Genomic DNA, 23,520 nt, shown 5'->3' with positions numbered 1-23,520 from the left:
ATATCACTGTACATTTTTTCTGGTTCTGTCAAGAATCCAAGGCCTGAGTGCCCTTTACCCAGGCCATTTCTCAGGGTTGCATTTGCAGTGAGCAGCCTTAGAGGTGAAGTTATGTCTGTCTCTGGATAATAAGCAGGCTTGTTATTGTCACTATAAAATGGTGACTCGCCAAAGCTCAGTGCTCTTCCCCTAAAACGCAGTCCACTGCATGTGCAGGCGTCCATCATCCATCAGGGACCCCGCATCGTCCCTGTGACAGATGGTGGGTTGGGGAACCAATATATGCACAACCATGTTTTTGGTCTCTATCATAAGTGTCTGTCAGCATCCTTGACATAGTAACAGGCTAACTTAGCTGGGATATAGGGTAGAATCTCAGACTCTGCATAGTTCTTGATGTGTTGCAGATATTGTGGCTTACCTTTCTTTTTTTTTTAATGAAACTCTCTTAGGAGTCTTTTGAGAAGTGGAAGTTTTAAATTTTGATGAAATCCAATTTTATAGTTAGTGCCTTTTGTATCCTATCTAAAAATGTTTTGCCTTCCCCCAAGATATTGAAGATTTATATTTTCTTCTAGACATTTTATAGTTTTAGCTTTTACATTTAGGTCTAGAATCCAGGTTCATTTTCTCTCACATGGATTTTCACTTACTCCAACACCATTTGTTGAAGAGATTCTTTCTATGAGATTGACTTACAACGGTGCCTTTGTTGAAAATCATTGACCACATAGGTTCAAGTGTATCTCTGGATTCTCCTGTTTTGTTGATGCTTATATCATTCTAATTTGATTACTGTAGCTTTATAGTAAATCTTGGAATCAGATCAAGTTCCCAACTGTATTCTTTTTCAAAATTGTCCTATTCTAGATCCATCTCCTGCATTTCCATATAAATTTCAGAAGTTGCTTCTCAATTTCTTCAAAAAAAGCTTCCTGGGATATTGATAGCAATTATAGTGAATCTATAGATTATTTTCCACAAAATGTCTTTTTTAATGGATTTCTTAATAATATTGAGTCTTCTAATCCATGAACAAGGTATAATATCTTCATTTGTTTAGCTCATCTGTAATTTCTCTCTACAAAGTTTTGTAGTCTGCAGGGTATAGATATTTCCCATCTTTTGTTAAAAACAATTTCCTAAATATTTTGTATTTTTTTTGATGCTATTAAAATGGTATATTTAAAATTTTTAGTTTCCAAATATGGATAGTATTTAGAAATACAAATTACTTTTATAGGTTATGCTTTTATTCTGTGACCTTACTAAATTCATGTAGATAATCATCTCATTTGCAAATAAAGACAGTTACCTCTTCCTTTCTGATATGTATGTCTATTGTTGTTATTGCCTCAATGCACTCGCTAGGACCTCCACTACAATACTGAATAGGACTGGTAAGAGCTGACATGCATCTCTCGTTCCCACTCTTAGGGGGACAAATTGGAAATTATAGGAGCTGGAAGACTATGAATGGGGACGTGTAATGTTTTACTCTATGTCATGAAAGCCATATAAGCATTATTAAGATTTTTGGATGCCTGAACTCATCTCTGTAGGAACTTCGCCGTAAGGAACCCTTAGAATGTGGATTCTGTGAGCTCCCATTTTGTGGAATGGCAACTTTTGGTTTAATTACATTTATAACTATAGTCAGAGGGTGGGAGAGTAGAAGTTGTAATGATTTAAGATAATTAAATCCTTTTATAACTGAAATCCAAGGTAATATTGAAAAGTTTCAAGTTTCAAAAGATGAGAATAAGCGTATAATTTAGACATTAAGTAGCTATCAGAAGAAAGTTAAAAGAATTAAAAATGATTGTGAGATAAGGCTAAGAGGTAGGCAAGTGGCTTCTTTATTTTTTTATCCTTTAATATCACTTTTTTCATCCAAATGTACTTACTGTTGCTTATTCTTATATTTTAAAAGTACTTACTACATGGGGTTTACCTAAATATTGTTGAAGGAAACAATTCATCTACTTGTATTCAGTGTTGGTTTATTTTGATTCTACTAAAATCATAATTATTTCAATGACAAAGTCAGAAGGCACTACAAAATATCATCTAGTTTAACCTCCATTGGTATATATTTGGGTAAAAATATTTGAGAGCATGTGCAAGATATTTGAAAAATTTGTGATACCAGAAAATTGTCAGTATCCTACATGCCCAATAGTGATGGTCTAAAGTACATAAATAATGGTATGTAACAGTGGTCTGCAGGCAGGAAAAAAAATCATTTTCTTTAACACTTAAGTATTGATATTGGAATATGTTCATGAAATACTACTCAATGATAAAAGTACCCTACAGAACTATCATATAATATTTTTGTAAGTAATGTGTTTGTGTGAATATGTATAGAATACTTTGTACTTATCTATGTATGAGAGAAATATGCTTTAAAACAGGAATATCAAATTAACAGTCATTTTGAGTCATTTTTTCCTACTGTTTTCTAAATTTTCTGTGTTGAACAAGCAATACTTTGGTAAATTAAAATAAAAAAAGACGATTAATGCTATGTTTGTATAAGTTGAATTTATTCTCTTGAGGTATAATGTAGTCACTGATAGAAAACTGGATTTTAAGTTTTAGTGCTTATTTTCCTTTTCAACTTTAGTGCGAATTTTTAGTGCTTATTTTCCTTTTCAACTTTATTTTATTCTCTTGAGATTTTGCCATTGAAGTTTTCTTTAGTGAATTACCACTTTACTATTGATGAAAATCATCTGTCTTCTAAGGGCTAATTTGTTTTGCATTATTGGGAATGTTTCCTTGTACAGCACTATAGCAAACTAATAAAAAGGAAAAGAATTAAAAAAGAAATACATCTAATTTTCTGCTATTGCAACTAATCTGCTTTTGGACATGTAGTTCCTTTCCTTCACCTTTGACGGGGAATCTGTATTTTAAATATAATTCTGAAATTTATTGTTGGTTTGACTTTCTCATTTTTCATCTGCACTCCATGTACCTTCTCATCAGGTTTTTCTCCTTCTGATGCTTCTGACCTCAGAGTAAAGGTCAAAATTCTTTTGATGGCCCATAGGACCTGCTGTCTACTCCATTACAACTTATTTCCAGACATATGCATGGTCAGTTCACTCACCTCCTTCAGACCTTTCTTGTGACGCTCAAATTTGAGGCCCTCAGATTCTTCTTCTCTGTGAGGCTTTCTTTGACCACCCTATTTGAAAGTGTATCCCACCTCCTATTTTTCTTATTCCTCTCTCCTGCTTTTATTTCTCTCTATAGCATATGTCACTGTCTACAATGCAGTCTATTTTAATTATTTCTTTAATTATTGTCTTTATGCTTCCCTTTGGAGAATAAAGCCCCGTGCTGGTACGGATTTTTGTCTCTTACTCGCTGCTCTATTTTCAAGACCTAAAACAGTGTCTGGCACTTAGCAAGCACTGAATGTTTGTTGACTAATGAGAGAACCCCAACTGTTCTAATCCGCATTTCATCCTGCAGCCCGAGAAGCTGATTGGAGTAGTGCTCTACCACTCCACCCTCTGGCCTCTGTCTTCAGCTGCGTGTACTTGTGTTTTTCCTTTTGGGCATACATGTGTGCCATGTTTTAGTCTGGAAGATATTCCTGTCTAATTCTTTGCCTCCCTCTCTCTCACCTATTCTCTATTACTAGGCCTCCCACATGTGTTCTGCCAACTTAGCTTGCGTTCCTCCTTTGGGTCCCTTGGTACCATATTACAGGAATTGAACTGCGCTGTCAATATTATTTCCTTGCTTGCATTTTTTCTTCCAGACTTTGGTTTTGATCATCTCTGTGGCTGCCATGCCTAGAGCTAGGCACTTAATGGTGGTTGAATGAATTAATGATTTACAGCCTTTTCTGTTGCTTGGAATATTAATTTTAATAGGGCCATTGACGTTTTGAGTTTTAATTTTTATTTTGTGTGTGTCTAAAATATATTACTATAGTTTAAGATATACTCTATGATATGTATTGTACCTCATTGATTTCCATGACAGGTTAGATATGAAAAGCAGTTATTTTAATTTGCAAACCTTTTGACATTATGTCACTCTCTTTTGTGGATACTACGGATTGTGAATGTATAGATTTATGGGCAGAAATAAGGAAATCATCCCCTCAAAATAATACTGCTGTGAGTAGTTGCTTGCAGCTGTTAATATGAAAGGTGGGATTAATGTCATTGTTATTTTAATGGATCATCTTCACACAACATGAATTAAAATGTTTGTGACTTATTTTACAGGGAAGTCTTAAGAGAAATCGGCAGATCTCCCCTCAGGAATTCATCCATGAATTGAAAATGGGGTCTGAAGATGAGAGACTCGTCACGTGCCTGGAGTCCCTCCGTGTATCTTTGACTAGTAATCCTGTGAGGTAATTCATGTATCTGAACATTATCAGGGCATGTTACTAAATTAGATAGTTATTGATCTGTGATTTTTACAAAATACTTTCTTCATAGCACCTGTAAATAAGTAGCTGATATACCTCAACAACTTCTCATGGTAAAAACTGAATACATAATATTTATGCATGAAGAAATACAGTGTCAATAGTACTTTTGTATTTATTACTGAGTGATATATAACGTATGGACTTTAAAAAACTCACTCTTTTTCCTTAGAATTTTTAGAAACTTAGAGTATTTTTTAAATGAGAACCATCATGATCAGAAACTACTATTTTAATGTGGTTGAGTTTCATTCCGAATTTTGGCATTGCATAGATACTGCCTGATTCCTGTTTGACATAGAGAAAGAAAGAAATGCCATTAATTTATTGTTTTTTACTTTATTGGAAATGGTTATGTTAGGTTAATGTTGTAGATTTAGCAAATATAAATACAGGAATCCCACTAAAATCTGAATTTTAGACATGCTTACACAAAAATAATTGTTTTTCTGAGACCCAAATTTAATTGGGTGTCCTGTATCCAGCAGCATTACCATAGGGGTGTCTCAAATCAATTTTTAGAATTTAGCTCTGCATATTCTTGAAAATTTCAAGCAGAAGTTGTTATAAAATATCTGAGCAGTCGTGGAATTAGAATTTCAGAGCTTCAAGGGTCTAAGGTAGATCAGTTTTGACCTTTTATTGTATAATAAATCAATTTCTGCATTAAGAGTATCTGTGTGTACATGTATGTGTCTGTATATATAGCATATATTCTGGGGCCTAGAATGACAAACTGATTGGTTGTTAATATGTAAAAGACTCTCTTTGAAATTCTCTTTGATTAGTACTTTTTTGGACATTCCTGCAGTCAGCTGTAGAACGAAAAAAATCCTTGATAGTACAAGTATTTAAAACAGAAACTAAGGAGTATGGAGAATGAACGAAGGATCTTTAGTGTATGTCAACTTTATCTTTATTTTCTCATATTTTGCCACTTCTAGTAGTTTCCCTAGACTGTAAACTAATGGTGGGCATCAGACCAGAGACTAAATGTGTCTTATTCACCTCTCTTTACCATAGTGCTTAACATGTAGAAGGTGCTTAACATGTAGAAAGTTTGTTGATTTTCGCCTTCTTCAGTCTTACCTTGGCTATTGTTAGAAACTAAATTGAATTAGGAATTTCTTTGATAGATATAGTCATATATGAAGAGCTCTGGTTTCCAGCTTAATTTGTACCTGTTAAATGTATTCATTCAAAAGGTATTATTGACCACTTGCTATTTTCCAAGTACTGTCTTAGGTGCAGGGCTTGAGTAAATTGCAATTGACGCAGGCTCTTTTCCTGTGGAGTTTAAATGTGGGAAGAGGGTATTTTGGGGTTGATTGGGGAAGATACACTCATTTTTCAGTTTATCTGGCAGCTGGTGCGTACTGAGCTATTCATGGCTTTTTAATATAATTAAAAGTAGATTTTCCCTTTCCCTTTTCTTTTTCATCTTCATCTTTTGAGTAGATGAATATGATAGCAAAAGAAAATCTGAAAGCGTTCTATGTATAAATTCATGCATGTTGCAATGGATACAATTATTTATTGTGATTTCACTTAGGAACACTAGGGAATATGTCTCTTCCATTTAAACCTAAGCTAAAAAAAAAAATAAAAATCAGACACTTATGGAATGGAATGATTTCACCAAAAATGGCGAGTTCTAGAATGTATTATCAGGAATCCGATAATATGGATGCCTTACAGAGTAGTCTTTTTAATTGAAAAGAATAGAAAATCTTCTATTGAGTTTTTTGGCATCCCTAAACAACTTCTCATTGTAAAAATCAATCTTCTATTGATATTTTTTTTTTTATTGAAAATCTTTTGGATAATTTTTTTTCTGAAATCATGCACTTATGCAGACAGAAAATGGAGAAGGTACTTGAGAATATTTCCGTGTTGAGTGCTCTAATTAGAGGAGTAACTTAGCTGAACATGTAAAACATGAAATTATGCCTGTGGTCAAATCTTTGGACTTTGCTGTCAGTTTTGATGTATCTGCCGATAAAGTCAGTTTTCATATTTTAATTTTTATGCAGTGTGTGACTAAATTCTGAGAGAAAAGGAATTCTAATTTTTGTAAGCTTTTGAAATTATTGTTAGACCTGTGGTATTATTGAGAAAATCAGAGTTAAAATTCTTTAATGTCTGTGCATAGAGTGGAAAAACAGACAATTTGTAAACTGATTAATGGTGGTTCTCCAATGCTGGTGATCAGGATTTATTTAAATTAAAAATCAAGAAAAAAGTAGGAGTCTCCTCACCCCTTTATGCAATACTTTTAGAGCCATTCATCAACTTCTGAAACTCTGCCTACCAATTAGGAGTCATGTCAACCTTTTGCTATCCAGATAGTGAATTATGTGAAAACCAGTGCATTAAATATGAGATTATTTGCCTTGTTTTGTGAAGAGTTGATTTGAAGATCGCAAAGTTCTTCTGTTTGAAGTTTTATTGATTAGTCAATATTCCTGGTGATAGTTCTGAGCTAAAAGACACAGTTGCTGTATTTTTGGAACATTCGCGAGAAGAGCGAGTTCTTCAAATTATCAAATGTAACTTTTAGTGGATCGTGACATAGTCAATGATTACCTTTAAGTAATCAACCATGTTGAGGTGGAAACACAGAAAGGTAGACACTAGCATCATTATGATTGATGTCAAACATTTTGGTCCATACCCTTCTATGCACATAGCAGAGTCATTATGGAATGCAGCTTCATTTTCTGAATTTGATGCAGCTGTCAAGGATAGGGTTTTTGTCGTAGAAAATCCAATTTTATCAGGTCTATTATGTATTTTGTGATTTTAGGCATTATTTTACTTTACTCACAGTTAACATGTACATTTTGAAGTTTACAAGAAATATTTTCTCGCTAAAGTTACCTTTTTTAGATTTCTAAGGGGATTTTCGAATTAGGTATGACTAAATAACTAGAACTTTGAGAAAATCACTTCAGAAAAATTTGCAGTTAACATATATTTCTTTACTTCAAAGGAAGTGAGCAGCCTCAGTGTGTCATTCTGTTTAATCAGTGTCATGTTTGGAATGGAGTTTCTCTCCTTTCTGGGCTTGAAAACACAAAGCTGGTGGAGGAGCTTAACTTTGGAGCTGACGTACAATTTGTGCCGTGTACCACACGTGTGATGAGAGAAATAGAAAAGCTGTGGCAAGCACTGAGTTCAGTGTACTCATTGATAAGAACATGATCTGAATTAAAAACTCAAGACTGAAAATTTTGAAGTTTTTATTTAAAAAATTAAAAGTTTTTATTTTTTATTTAAAAAATTTAAATAATAAATTTATTTATTTAAAAACTATTATTTATTTAAGAAATTATTTTTATAGCATGTTAAACATGTAAAAAGAGACTTTGTCATAACAATAAATCAAGCACCCACTTGCCTACCAATTAGACTAAGATATAGAATATTTTCTATAAGTTTGAAGCTTCCGTGCATCTCTCTTTAATTCTACATCCACTTTTCAAACTATCCTTTGGTGACAACGCTCCTGAATTTTGGGCTTATAATTGCTTTTTTTTTTTTTTTATTATAGTTTTACCCTATATGTATTCGTATTTAACATGTTATTTGGTTTCATATCCTTTTCAGCTGTATGCAAATGGCATCATCTATATTCTTCTGAGACCTGAGTTTTCCTCTCTATTATTTTTCATCGATTTATGTATGTCGATGTGGGCATCTACTCACATTTCATCACAATGATTTTTCATACCTTTATTTCTTGTTATATTTTAGGAATAATAAATAGCATGAATGCTTTAAAAAAAAGTCCTATTTGATTGTCTTTGTCTTTACCTTGTAGTTTTGTCTTTTTATATTGATTTAAAAAATGTATTGGAATTTAGATCTGATATTCATTTTGAATTTTCAGATTTTTCCATGTTCTTCTCCCCGCTTCTCCCTACCCCCTTCTCTTCCTCCTTCTGCTCCTTCTTCCTTTCCTGTATTCTTCTTTTTCCTCTTTCTCATTGTTAAATTCTTTTGGGTTGATTTTTAATTTCTCATTTCAATATTTCCTCATTTACAATTTGGAAGGCACCATTTTTTTTGATCAGATAACAAAAATTTTAACAGGCACACACTGAAAAAGGAAATTTAACAGTCATGTACTTAAAAGGGACAAGAGTACGCAGTATCTCTTTTCTTTTCAACCTAAGAATACTTTAACACCAACCACCCTCTCTTGATTCGTATGTTTTTTGTGATATTTTAATTGTATGTTTTTTTCTTTTTGGTGTTATAAGTTAGCTATTATTACTATTGTGCTACAAATATGGGTGCACACATGTACTCATTCTTTTTTGTTTCTTGAACATTTTTTTTCTCTGATACTATACTCTTGCGTCAGGCACATCAGTAAATTCCCTTGGTGAGAGTCTGTTGATGGTAAAACTCTCTCTTATTTGCCTGAAAGTGACTTTACTTGCCTTTGCTTTTGAAGGATAGTTTTCGTAGCATAAGAAATTGAGGGTTTTTAGATATCTTTTGTTAGTAGTGCATTGAAGATATTTTCTCTTCTGCCTATCGTTGCTGTTTTTTGAGAGTGATGGCTCTTTATCTAAAACTCATCTTTTTACAGGTAATCTGCCTTTTCTCTCTGTCTGGTTTTATAATGTTTTGTCTTTAGTGTTCTATTCTATAGTTTTATGTGTCTAGGTGAAATTTCTTTCTTATTTATCCTGGTAATTTATGGGAGGCTTCCTGAATATGATTGGTTTCCTTCATAAATTCAGTGAAAATGTCAGCCATTATCTCCTTGAATATTGATTTTTTTCTCTATAATTTTGTGTATGTTAGACCTTAATTCATACAACATTATTTCCCAACCTTTTTATAGTGTCCACCTATTTGTCTCTCTCTATTCAGGATATTTTTTTTTTAGGTCTAATTTCCTAATTGTTTCTTCATTGATGTCTAATCTACTGCTTAACATATACAGTATAGTCTAGATTTTCATCTCTATAATATCTGTTTGGCTCTGTTTGAAACTCCTTGTCATTATTACTAATTTTGTGCTCCTTGCTTATTTTTAATTTGTATTTCTTTAAATATATTAAATATTCTCAATTTATAGTCTATGTTTATAATTCTAAATGAATATTTCCCAGGGCTAATCCTGCTGTTGGTTGTTTCTTTTCACTTTTACTCATACATTGCTTTTTTGTGTAGTTTGTAATTTTAGAGCGTGACCTCCTCTTTCTTAGAACTTCTGAGATTTATTTTGATGAGATTATTCTGTTAGAGTGAATTAATGTAATGCTCCTACTGGCAGCATAGTGGTAGCATACTAATGACCCATGACCTCTTTAAACTAAAATTACTGGCTTGTCGACCAAAGAACGTGCAGCTTATAGAAAGGAAAAACGTTATAAGAGTTTCTTTGAGCCAAAATTTTGGTTGTGCCCGGAAGCAAAATCTCAACAGAATGAGAAAATGCTCTGAAGAATGGCAGTTCTGCAGCTTATTTTATACATTAGAACCAAAGAGGGAGACTTAAAGAGGGTTACGTGAAGTCCAGTGGTGGTAGATTAAAAGCAAAATGGAGAGACACATACTTCTCTTACATTGGTGGGTACAGGATAGTTAATAATTCACATCCAGTAGAGACAATATGTGGGGAACAAGATAACAATGAGGGGTTCTGTGGTCTTGGGCTCCGGCGCCAGCTTTTGTGCCTTCGAGGGGTCGGAAAAGAACATTCCATGGACATTTCAAAGGTATGTTATCCTAGAGGCAAAAAGATAATAGATAGGCTCACTTAAGCTAAAGGTTGACTGACTTTTGTCAAGGAAGCCATAGGCCTATAATGAGACTACATTCCGTGACCCACTTTAGTTAGGAATTTTTACGTGTATGTACAGATTTCGGTCACCAAGTTTATAAGGCCTGCCATTCGAATCCCCCCCCATAGCTTGTCAGGCTTAGTATGTAGCCCCTTTTTCATTTGTAGGCCTGAGGTGTTTGGTTTGCTCTGAATTTCCTGAAGTTACCTCTATTCAAAGGTTGTCAATGTGGTCAAGCTAAGTAAAAGGTCATTTTCTCAACTCCTGCATTTCCTTCAATACTTTTTCAGTATCACTCCTTTGTTTGGCCTCCCAAAGATCTTCATTGATGACTCATCCCTAAGTCACACAAAAAACAGACCTTGTGCCATTTATTCCATTTCCTTTAGTTCAATTGCCGTCCTATTACACCTACAAAATTCTGGTTTTTGAGGCGATAATGTACACCCTCCCTTTGCCTTTGAGTTTTGAATCCATTACTAAAGTAGATCCAGGAGTGAGGTAAGGAGCAAGATCAGCTGTACTACTCACGAAGCTAAACTGAAGAGCTCAAGTGAGACTCGAAGGTGGAGTTCACCTGTGACGCGTAGTTCTTCTCACTGACTGGACTTACCGTGTTGTCTTAGGTAGAGAGGCGAGAACTGCAGGCTGGGGTCCTACACGCTCCGTATCCTTCCCCACTTCCATCAATTTGATAAATGAGTCCTTGTGGGATATTCCAATAATGAGGTTGAGGGAATAACCATTGGAGTAACCAATATTTCTTTCTGGAGAATGTAGTAGAAGGCCTCTCCCTTTCTAAAAATAAGAGGAGGAGGATAATAGATGTTGTGGGGGAGGAGAAATGTTCCTCTACCTTCAAGGTTCTTCTGCCTGGTCTAATAATCAAATAGACATGAGGCAGATTAGCATGAGAATCTAAACAAATTTAATACATACATGTGTATGGGAACCCCAACTGCAGCAGAGGTTCAGAGATTGAAAGGGATTGAGGTACATACAACATCCTGTGCTAGGAATGAGGTAATGAACATTGGGTGATTCAAGTCCTCACTGCAAGAGATAAGAGCAGATGTTTAGTAAATAGGTACTTGCCTTGCCCTACGGATAGGTCAAACGGAGTTATGTCTGATAAGCTCTATGGGCAAGGCCCCTAATACAAGTTCCTTTAGATAGTTAAGGGAGGGGCAGAAGTTTCTCTTGAGCCTGAAGCTAAATATGCCTTTAGTTTACAATAATCTGTATACCACAGAGACACATTTTGGGGTGATTTGTTCTGGGACCCACACAGAGTTCTTATCAATAACATGCTCCACTTTATTTCTATACCCATGATGTGTTTTAGAATTAAGAAGATGTGACAGATATTTTTTTTGAACTATCCTTATAAAAATGTTTGAAAATGAATAAGATGTACAGATTTATGGTAATATTAATAGTGAAAATTTCTGAAATGGGCAAGAGTAGTAAAGGTTTTCCTAGATGATCTATATTCTTGTGTTCTGTCTTTCCTTTTCCTTTCATTGTCTTTCTCTGCAATAATGCTTAGGCGACAACTAATGCAGGGGTAATGAGTTTAATGGGACAGCCACTATGCACTGGTGGCTGTTTTAATGTAACTGATTAAAACTAAATGACAAAAAACACTTCAAGTGCTCAATAAGGTGGCCAGTGGCTACCTTATTGGGCAGCACATACGGACCGTTTCTGTTGTAAAAAATTCTATTAGACAACTCTGCTTACACACCTGCGTTCTTCTGTGTAACCACTTCTTTGACATAAATAACTCCATGACTGTTTGTTATATTCTCAGTCAAGTCCAGGACTATGAGACTATATAAAGGAATTCAAGTCTGAAAGATTAAAGATTATATTTTACAACTTCTAAGAATGGGTGGACATCCACATAAAGAGAGTCCTGAGAGAAGACAAGAGTGAACAGCAGGGGGGCTGCTGACTTGGCAGAATAAGGCTAAGAGTGTGAGCTTCATATCCTTTGCTAAAGAATAGAAAAGGAGAAGAAAGATAGGGGTGTCTTGACAGCAGTGCTATAGCTATGGTCAGTCCAAGATGAAAGAATCAGCGATATGGCGGTTCATCATAGAAGTCATAAACACGCCCTTTGGTGGGCTAAAAATATTAGTGAGATGCATGTTTTTTTAAACAGAATTTTCCTCAGAGAGGTGGGCTTACACTCACCAGTTAAAAGCAGTTTTTCCGGGTTGTTTTTCAATAAGAAGTCAAAATTATAGGTAGGATTTTTTTTTTTAATACTTTTTTTTCTTTTTCTTTTTAAAAAAGTTTATTGGGGTGACATTGGTTAATAAAACTATATAGGTTTCAAGTGTACAATTCTATAATATATCATTTATATGTTGTATGTTCACCACCCAAAGTCAAATCTCCTTCCATCACCATATACTTGATTAATTTTTTTATTTTTCAATTACAGTTGACATTCCATATTATATTAGTTTCAGGAGTACACCGTAGTGGTTAGACATTTATATAACTTAGGAAGTGACCACTCCAATAAATCTAGTACCCTTTTGACACCACACATAGTTATTAGTTATTACAATATTATTGATTGCATTCCCTATGCTGTACTTTACATCCCTGTGGCTGTTTTGAACTGTCAATTTGTACTTCTTAGTCTTCTCACTTTTTTTCACCCAGTCTCCCAAACCCCCTCCACGCTGACAACCATTGGTTTGTTCTCTGTATCTCTCAGTTTGCTTCTGTCTTACTTGTTCATTTATTTTGTTTTTTAGGTTCCACATATCAGTGAAATAATATGGTATGTCTTTCTCTGTCTGACTTACTTCACTTAACATAATACCTTCTAGGTCCATCCATGTTGTCGCAGATAACAAGACTGCATTTCTTTTTTATAGCTGATTAATGCTCCATTGTATATATTATCACCCGTTTTTTATCCATTGGAAACTTAGGTGGCTTCCATACCTTGGCTATTGTAAGTAATGCTGCAATGAACATAGGGATGCATATATCTTTGAATTCGTGTTTTGGGTTTCCTCAGATTAATACCCAGAATTGAAATTGCAGGGTCCTTTGATTTTTCTTATAGCCTTTGTTAGAAGTCTATTTTGTCTGAGGTAAATATTGCTACCACATCTTTTTTGGTTGTTGTTGTTTCCATTTATTTTACATGAAATACTTTTCTCCATACCTTTCAGTACGTGTGTTTTTCGATCTGAAGCAGATCTCTTGTAGGCAGTGTATGTAAGGGTCTTGTAGTTACTTATCTATTCAATCCCCCTATGTCTTTTGAATGGAACTTTTAATCCGTTTGCATTTCAATAATTATTGATAGGTATGTAGTTATTGCCATTTTATTATTCATACTTTGATCTTTTTTTCTTTTTTTTCCCCATGTTTAAAGAAGTCCTTTTAACATTTCTTGTAATACTGGTTTGGTAATGAACTCCTTTTGCTTTTTCTTGTCTGGGAAGCTCTTTATCTGTCCTTCAATTCTAAATAATAGCCTTGCAGAGTAATCTTGGTTGTAGGTCCTTCATTTTGCGGTTGAGATTGAGAGTTTTCTGCTATGTTGTCTTCTAAGTCGCTGATTCAGTCCTTTACTTCATCTCATCTGCTTTTGATTTCCGTGTAAAGTAGTTTTCGTTTCAGTTATTTTATTCTCCATTTCTGACTGGTCCATTTTTATGTTTTCTATCTCCATTTTTATGTTTCCTGTCGCTTTGTTGAAGTTCTTGCTGAAGTCATCTACTCTTAAGTTCACAGCATTCTTATAACCAGTGTTTTGAACTCTGTGTCTGATATTTTGCTTGCCTCTACTTTGTTTAGTTTTTTTTTCTGGAGATTTGTCCTGTTCTTTCATGTGGGACATGTTTCATTGTCTCCCCACTTTGACTGTCTCCCTGTGTTTGTTTTTATGTATTAGGTAGAGCTGCTATGTTGCCTGGTCTTAGTAGAGTGGTCTTATGCAGTAGGTGTCCTGTGGGGCCCAGTGGCACAGTCTCTCTGATCACCTGAGTCAGTTGTTCCAGGGGTGTCCCTTGTGTAGTTTGTGCATTCCTTCCTGTTGTAGTTGAGTCTTGGGTGCTATTTGCACATCAGTGGAAGGGACAGACCCTCAGTTATGAGGTATGGCTGTGACTGCAGTGGAAGAGTTGTTGTATGTGGGCTGACCCTACGGAGAAGGATTCATTTAGCAGGACTCTGGTACCTTTTGAGTCTGCTGTTTTGTTATGTCTTTTGTGGAGGTGGTTGGATGGTTCTCTGGTGTGGTCTGCAGCTGTCCACCTAGTGTATTGGTTCTGGGGCCTCTTGGTAGGGGCTCTGGTGTAGGTCAAAGTCAGCCACTGTCTACTTCCTGCTTCAGACCACCTGGTATGAGCTACAGTGTGATGTGCAGATAGTTGTGCTTGTGCTGGGCTTGGAGGTGCTAAGCTGCAAAGGAACGCTGGCTGCCATCAGTGCCTGGCTTGGGGCCACTTAGCAAGTGGGCACGCTGAGGCCATTAGCCATTGCCTGTTTGTGGCTTTTGAATCTTTGAAAGATTTTTAGGAGAGTCCACAGCATGAGCCAAGAAAGTCTGTTTGAAGGGAAAAGCCACTGGAAGTGTCTTGGGTGGGCCCACAAGTTGGGTGGGGCAGGGTCTCAGGGAATCACCAGGGTTGGGTGAACAGTGTTAGCTATGTTGATAGAGACACAGCTATGGTGTCTGTTTGTGTCTACAGGCTGGGTTGGGGTTAGGGAGTGGGGGTCAACAAAAGAACAATGGCTTCTCCCAGCACTTCCGTCTGGGAGAAAACTGCCCCTCTAGCCCCTGCCCTCAAGCCAGGCAATTCAATTCTTTCCCATTTGTCCCTGGCACTTTTTGAGCTGTTGCTCCAGAGCTGCAGCTCAGAGTGTGTGAGTCCCTTAGCAAGTCCTTTTATGAGGAATGCCTGGGGCTTCAGCTGCCCTCTGTTTCACTCAACCACAATCTCCGCTGGTTTTACAGCTAGAAGTTATGGGGACTTCTCTTTCTGTGCTGGAGCCCTACACTGGTGAGTCTGGTGTGGAGCTGGCACCCCTCACTCCTGAGGGGGGACCTCCACAGCCAAGATATTCCTCCTGATTCTTAACCACCACACGTGGGCATATGACCAGCCTGTTCTGCGTCTCCGCCCCTCCGGCCAGTCTTCAGGTGGCTTCTTTTGTATTCTTAGTTATAGGACCTCTGTTCATCTGGACTTGAGTCAGTTCTCAGTGATGGTTCTGTAGTTTAGTCATAATTTTGATGTGGTCGGGAGGAGGAGGCAAGCACAGTATTTACCTACTCTGTCATCTTGACTTGAAGTTCAAGATGTTAATATTATTTTTACCTTTTTTTATGTAGACACTGCCATGTATCTTAGGATAGGCCTTGTATTGTTTATGTCTAAATTATCATCTAGGATCCATATCTTTTATGGTACTTGATGTTGCTTATTAAAGACATGTTGAAAATGCCCTCCAATTTTAGGTCATTTTGTTTGCTTTGCTTTCCAAAGCATTTTAGATGAATGAAATATTAATGAAAAAATGCCCTCAAAGAAAATAACTATTAATGTTTTCAAATGAGTACTAATTTGGTATTTTTAAATGGGAAGCCAATACTTTCCAATGTTTTAATAGCCCGTACAAATCTGGTGTCATTTTTCTGAGACTTTCTAGAAGACTTAATGTTCCCCACTGGTAGGAGACTTTCTCTTTTGTGTACTGTCATTCATAATACAAGTATAGCTTGGTTTTGGCTTATGGAGATATTATAATATGTTATAGTTATTTGGCTTCAAAGTTAATTTTACCTGTATCTTAAAAGCTTTTGACGTTGAATGCAAGATGAACAATAAGAGTATATTGAAAATATACTAATTGCTTTTAACAGAGAAGTACATATTTTCTTTATCTGGTGAATTAGAGCTGTTTAGATCAATTTATACTTGACATGAAAGGTCCTATAATTTTAAAGTGCTCTGAATCTATTTTAAAAAATATGTCTCCCAGTCTATTTAAAACAAAATATAGATTGTAGTTTGAATAGCAAAGATTAAATATTTTACAAAAATACCTCATTGAACTGTAAAGTCAGTCACAATGTAACATACGGTGTCTAATCTTTATTTTAAAAATAGAGTAGTTTGATAGGTACAAAAGGAAGAATATGTTTTAATTATTTGAACAGATTAATTTTTAAAAGAACAACAAAATTGTGTTATGCCATGACAGTGTGGGAAAAATACTGCAGGTAAAATTTCTCATGGATATAAAGATGATATATAAGAAACTTCTTTTCATTGATAATTGTGTTTTTTTTGGGGAATGTAAACCCGATGTGTTCAATTGTATAACAGCTATCAGTATCAAGTTATTTACTGAACACTTTAATTTTTTTGGCAAAGATAAATATTTTCAGTGAAAATATTTCACTTCAGGCACTGAAGCCCCTAGTTATTTAGTGTCCTACATACTAAGATCTATACAGTGTATTCCTTAGATGAACTTTTTGGCCTTGTTACTATACGTTAGATTCTTGCTAGATTAGATAAGGAAAGGTTTTAAAATATCATTTTCTTGCTGTTCCCTGACATCTCTATATAAAGACATACATATCTATGCATAAACAAAGGCCTAAGTGCAGAGGGAGGCATCATGTATTGGCAATAGAAGGAAGTCTTAATTTTTATTATTCAGAAAATTTTTTTTTTATTACTTTCAGGTGTACAAAACAATGTCATAGTTAGGCATTTACACACAAAGTGATAACCTCCCCAATCTACTACCCCTCTGACATCGTATAGAGCTGTTACGAAAACATCGACTATAGACTGTGCAGATGCCTCACCACTTCACTATACACCTGTAACTGAAGTTGAATAACATTCAATGTCAACTATAATTAAATGTTTATTATATATAATATATATTATATGTTTATTTACATAAGTATATATTTAACTATAATTGTGTATATATTTATAAATATAAATATAAACACACATACACACATACACACACACACACACACACATATATAGTCATGCGTGTGGAGTACAGCATAGGGATTACAGCCAATGGTATTATTCAGAAATACACCATATAAGTCAGTCAAATATCGTCCATATTGGCCATGGATTTCTAGTTCTTTTGTTGTAGGATGATATATGTCAGAAGGAAATAGGTATAGGTTTTTATCTGCTAAACATTTTCCATTTGTTAAAATTCATAAAAGAAAAAAAGAAATACCCACATTAGGGTTATATCCACTGCAGTCACCTGGAGTGTCTCTGAAGGGCCAAAGGGAAATTAGGCTTATTTGTGCAGAGGCCCAGGAGAACTAGTACAGTGATGGGAGCACTAGTACTAGGCCCAGGAGAACTAGTACAGTGATGAGGTGTTCTGGGTCTGCGCTATCCTGTACTCACCACATTTGGCTCTTGTGGGGTCATTGTGACTCAGGAATGGAATTTAAATTTAAATATTGCTCCTGGATGCCCTTCTGAACAAAACCAGAGATCAGAAAGTCATGGAATTTTCCTTGTGTGCTCATTTTGAGCCTTCACACTCTTGAGTCTCGAGGGGGCTGCTCTCTCCACCATGCTTTGAATTTCTGAGGAGGAGAAGTGTTATGTTGTTGTGTTACCCTAATATGCAACTCAGCAGAGAAACACAGTGTGTGTTACATGGATTTAAATAGTAAGATGAAAATAAGAAAATTAAAGAATGAAATAAAGCGAAATGCATGAGCCTATGCTCATTTTTCAGGAGACTGACTATTTGGAGTGTCTTGATACACCTTCCTGCGGGAAGACTAGAAGAGGTGCAAGGGCTTCTCCATGTCCTCAAATTGCTAACATTCCATGTGGAGAGAGACGTCTCACGTACAGTAAAGAGTAAATGATGCCACCATCTCTTCTCTAGCCAAATGCTGAAGTATGTGGTGTGGTGACGTGCCGCTAGAGTACAGCAGGGGATGTACTGGTTAATCCGCCCACGCAACCAGTAAGCACAGGTGTGCTTGCTGCCACAGGAACGAGGCATATCGGGAGATCCTAAGAAAACAAATAGTAAATAAATAAAGGATATAGTCAGTTCAGTCAAGGAAAAATAAGGCACTGAGAGTAATGGATAAAGACCTTTTAGATGGAAGAGGAGGTGTTTCCGAGGTGGTGAAGTTGAAGAGACTGAAAGGACAAGGAACATCGGTGATGGGCCTGGAGCGCCTCTCGGGCAGCACGGAGCCTTAGGGGACACAGCGTGGCAGGCGGGTCGAGCCATCAGAGACGTGGGCCGTGGCCAGGTGTAAGGGGCCTCAAAGGTCATGGTAGGGAGATCAGATTTTTATTCCAGTAAGTGGGAGGCATTTGAAGAGCTTTTTTGCAGGAAATGACATGATCTAAATTTACTTGTTTCAGAGGAACTGCAGTAGGGAGAGTGGATTGAACGGGGAAAGCGTGGCAGGGAGATCAGAAGGGAGGCTATGGCTGTAGTCACAGGAATAATGAGGGTGGGGTGAGGAGTGGGTGGGGAGTCCAGGTGAATTGGAGGTAGAGACTTGACAGATTGGATGTGGTGTGTGAGTCAAAAATGACACGTAGATTTTTGACCTGAGTCAGTAAGTGGATATTAGTGCCATGGACTGGGATGGAGGAGGATGGTTGTGGTGACTGGTTTCATGCATTTTGAAGAAAATCAAGATATCTGTTTTAAACATGTTAAGTTTGAAATGTCTAAGAGTTTCATATTTGGAGATATCAAGCAGGCTGCTGTACATGTGAGTCTGGAGCTCAATGGAGAAACGAAGAAATACTCATACTGTTTCCCTGAAAATAAGACCTAGCTGGACACTCAGCTCGAATGCGTCTTTTGGAGCAAACATTAATATAAGACCTGGTCTTATGTTATATAAGGCCTGGTATCATATCATATATCATATCATATCATATCATATATCATATCCAGTCTTATATTATATTAAAATAAGACTGGGTCTTATATTAATTTTTGCTCCAAAAGACGCATTAGAGCTGATGGTCCACCTAGGTCTTATTTTAGGGGAAACAGTATGTTGCTTATATATGGGTTATACATAAAGCCCTGAGAATGGCTGAGATACTGGTGTGTGTGAGTGTGTGTGTGTGTGTGTGTGTGTGTGTGTGCGCGCGTGCGTGTGCGTGTATGTGTGTGAAAGAGAGAGAGAGAAGATATAGAGCAGTGCCCAGAACAAGCTCTGAGGAACACCACCAATTGTGTATGGTCCATAAAGGCAGCAGAAATCAGGAAAACAGACTGATGAGTGGCCAGTGGGGAGGAGAAGGACCCAGAAAAGCTGAGCCTAAGAGAGGAAGAATGTTTCAAAAGAAGGGAGTGAGAATACGCAATGCTGCTGAGGAGTGGTGTGAGATAGCAGGGTCAGAATTGGCAAGAGGAGCGCTGTTGGTGACCTCGAGAAAAGCAAGTTTTTGGACTCTGGGTGGCAGAAGCTAGAATGAATGGATGGATGGTGAAGTAGTACTGACCATGCTTGTTGTGAAACAATTTGAGACATTTTGCTACAAAAAGAAAGGAGAGAAATAGGCAGTAACTGGAGGAATATCTGGGATCAAAGGACTAGAACCCAGTGAGCAAATGGAGAAATTTAAATTATTGAGAGTTCAAAGAAGCAGGCAACTTGAATTGGCCTTTGAAAGATGAGATCTATTCGTTTGTTCCAGAAGACGCAATTCTGTAGAAGGAAGCATTATGAGTGAAGGTAGCAATGAACTGGATAGAACCAAGGGCAGACTATGGAGTTTAATTAAGTTTAGAGACTGGTCTGATCTGTGGGACTATTACTGGACAATAGTAGTGTTATTGAAGAGAAAGAGTTCATTCACTCAGCACTAGTAGAGCCAAACACCGAGAATTGCAGTGGAGAAAGATTGGCCATTTTATTATGAATGGCGCCTTCCATCCATCAGGGAGCTAATCCTCCAAAGCCTGAACTCCCGAGGCTTGTAGGTTGCAGATTACAGAGGGCAAAATCACAAGACTGTGAGTCCGGGGTTGGGGTCGTGCTGGAGCAGATTGGTCGGAGGTGAGGTAAGGGTGATAAATCATTTTTTCAGATCTTGAGGACAGTTCTGGGTCTGCTCTGGAGTCCCTCTGTCTGGTCTCCTGGGAAAGTAGCCAAGGGGTTGCGCCACCTTAGGGCCCAGGAGCTGAATCATGACTTAGGTCAAGATGTTATCTTTAGCCTGTCGGAGGTCTGGACCGTGTGACCATCAGTCAGGTCCCGGTTACTGTCTTCTGCTGCCTTGGGGGTTGCTGACTATCCCAGGGAAAAGGCTAGGTCTCTGAGGAGTGTATGGAGAGAAAGGAATATGATTTCTAGAGCTAGGATTTAAAAGTAAATTTAATCAAAGTCATAAGGACCTCTGGTTTCAGTAGCGAGTATTTAGGGTAGAAACATGATGGGAACCGGTCAGTGCGATCATAATTTTTCTTTTCCCAAATACTGGTAGTCAAATTATAGTTGATCTTGAACAGGAATTTGAACTCTGTAGGTCCATTTGTATGTGGGTTTTTAAAATAAATATATACAGTACTATAAATGCATTTTATCTTCCTTATGCTTTTTCTTAATATTTTTTTCTCTAGCTTACTTTAGTGATACAGTATATATTGCATATAACATACAAACTATATATTAACAGACTGTTTATGTTATCTGTAAGGCTCATGGTCAACTGTAGGCTCTTAGTAGTTACGTTCTAGGGTGAATCAAAAGTTACATGTAGATTTTTGGCTGTGCAGGGGGTCTGTACCCCTAATCCCTGCATTGTGCAAGGGTTACCTGTAGGCTATATTTAAAATGAATAATTCACTTAATGCTTTCCCAAAGTATTGATGTGTTTGATTTGATAACTAAGAAACCCACTTACTAATAAATATGTTTCAACATATTTCGTTTTCTACTATGTTTTAATAGTGGACTTAAGCTATAATTGGAAGAGCATGTACTAGTATATGTTATTTTAAATCCATAGTTTTCTTACTAGCTTTTCATCTATACATAAAGAACTTATGTTTCATACCTAGGTCCTTTGTTTTTCATCACTGCAGTTAACCTGATTTTCGTTTTATTTTATGTGGAATACTTTCTCTACATATTTTATGCCTTTGGATATGTTATGGCTAAAAAGTAACTAGAAGAATAAACTACTCAGTGTGTTGCTCTACTGTCCCATCTAATATTAGAAGTGAGAATAAATGACTAGTTTTAAATACATAATTTAAAAAGTCAATTCTAAGAAAATATCCACATTAGAGGTTGTATTTTGAAGTTTGGCAGATTTTGCAATCAGAACAATATTTAGTTCTTGAATTCCCTGTTGGGCTGCATAATTTAGTGTCATTTTTGTGGATGAGCCATCAATTGGGATGTGGGTGTATGTTTGTTTTGCCCCACAGGGCATGTTAATTGCTTTGTACTCCCCCCACGCAACTGTTCATTCTAAGTATTTAGTCACCTTGCTAAGAGCAGGTAAAAATGAAAGCTTGAAATAAGCTATAATTATATTCAGCATTGGTGACATATTACTCTGACACAGGAATGTAAATTGAGTATGGATATAATACAGTATTAAAGCTGACCTTCTAAGTTTAAGGTAAGAAATTTGTTACTTTGTCACATGTGACCAGTGATGTATTTTTTTTCCCTTTACAAGAAGCTTCTTACATTGATTTTTTAACAAAATAACTTTGTGTTTTCCTAGGCATTTATGGAAGATTATTATTTTGGATAATTAAAAAATACTTTTCTTATCGCAAAAAATTTAAGTTGATTATAGCAAAATAAGTAAGATAATACACAAGAGCAAAATTAAGAAATAATGTATACTATCATCTACTTAGAAAGGAAATGAAACTTCTTGGGTAGAAGTGTGTGTCTACTGAGGAAGTCCTCTTGTTTAATACTATTGGTTGTGCATTTGAAAAAGTTGGTTAAAGCAGGGAATCATAAAATACATGACTCAAATATACTCTAAACTTTTATTTTTATTCAAAACATAAACGTCTATTTTTCTTCCCTTTGGACATTTGATGTGGAGCCTAGACCTTTTTTTGGAGTGGGTCCAGGCTGATGGCATGAACCACACCCCTAATGCATTACCATCCTCCTATTGGTATTTTACAGTAATACAGGAATGTAGAGGCTCTAAAAAATTTATCTGAGTATAGAGTTTTTTTCCTTTAAAAACTTTTTTTGGTGATCTCTCTCAAGCATGTACAGTTGTGTCCACATCTACTTCTCTAGCACTTTCAAAATAAGTCATCTTTTTAAAACCTTTTTTCAAAGCATTAGGGTTAGGTTTCACAGACATAGCAACTCTTTTCCCAATAATATGTTGTCTGTTTATGTAATTTTAATTAATTTATGTAATTACAGTAATAAGTGCAACTGGCAAAATGGGTTTGGAAAGAACCCAAGTGGTTGTTGGTGGGCGCAGAAGCGTGCTCGTGTGTGAGAGAGTCGACGTTAGCCTTGAATGTTGATTATGCCCCAGTGTTAGTCAGTGCTTCACGCGTGGAACGGAAACCAGCAGGTAACTGAATGAGCTGATTAGGTGGAAAATGACTAAGAATGTGTTTGTATAGCTACACGTGGATGCACACATTTCCCAGATGTGAGCAAAAAACATATTTTTGGACAAAAATAAAAAATACCACATTACTGTTTCTGCCATCTTATCTGCTCCATTAGCATTCTTTGCTTACTTTTGTCACAGTGTTTATTACACATTATTTTAATTGTTTTATTTACCTCTTCTTGGTTCTACTTCAGATTTCTCCCATCAACTCTTTACTCCCTATTATGTTTATTATCTCTATTCTTATTGTCCTTTTAAAAAAATTCTTTTGCAGTCAGAATTTTACTCCTACAGGGTTATTTATAAACTGCTCTTGAAATCAGTTTTTCATTTGCCCCCACTCCAACAGTTGACCCTTGACACTTCTCTGTTTCAAACTGTCTCTTACGATTTGTTGTAGTATCTTCACTTGCTTTTCCTTTTACTACTGTCACTGCTTTTTTTAGGTGCCTTGGTTGGAGCCTCGGCCTCTTTTCACACTGTAACAGTGGATGTTTCACGTGTGCGTTTCCAGGAAGGTGGAGTAGATTATACTTTTCCCTATCCCTCCTGCTAAGCACAACTAGAAGCATACACATTATATATGAAATCAATACACATTATATAT

At 36.3% G+C, this 23,520-nt stretch overlaps 1 protein-coding gene across 1 annotated transcript in view; it reads left to right on the top strand.

Annotated features, from left to right (window-relative positions):
• The window catches only part of DIAPH3 (diaphanous related formin 3), a 438,451-nt gene that overhangs the window by 93,217 nt on the left and 321,714 nt on the right, over nucleotides 1–23,520 (top strand). The window contains exon 5 of the mRNA XM_074329349.1: nucleotides 4,254–4,384. Coding sequence (XP_074185450.1) covers nucleotides 4,254–4,384 — 131 coding nt within the window. The remainder of the gene's footprint in view (nucleotides 1–4,253; nucleotides 4,385–23,520) is intronic.

This window comes from Rhinolophus sinicus, linkage group LG04 (assembly GCF_036562045.2).
Source record: "Rhinolophus sinicus isolate RSC01 linkage group LG04, ASM3656204v1, whole genome shotgun sequence".
Taxonomy (NCBI): domain Eukaryota; kingdom Metazoa; phylum Chordata; class Mammalia; order Chiroptera; family Rhinolophidae; genus Rhinolophus; species Rhinolophus sinicus.
The sequence above is the reverse complement of the archived record's forward strand: the minus strand, read 5'-3'. Positions and strand labels throughout refer to the sequence as shown.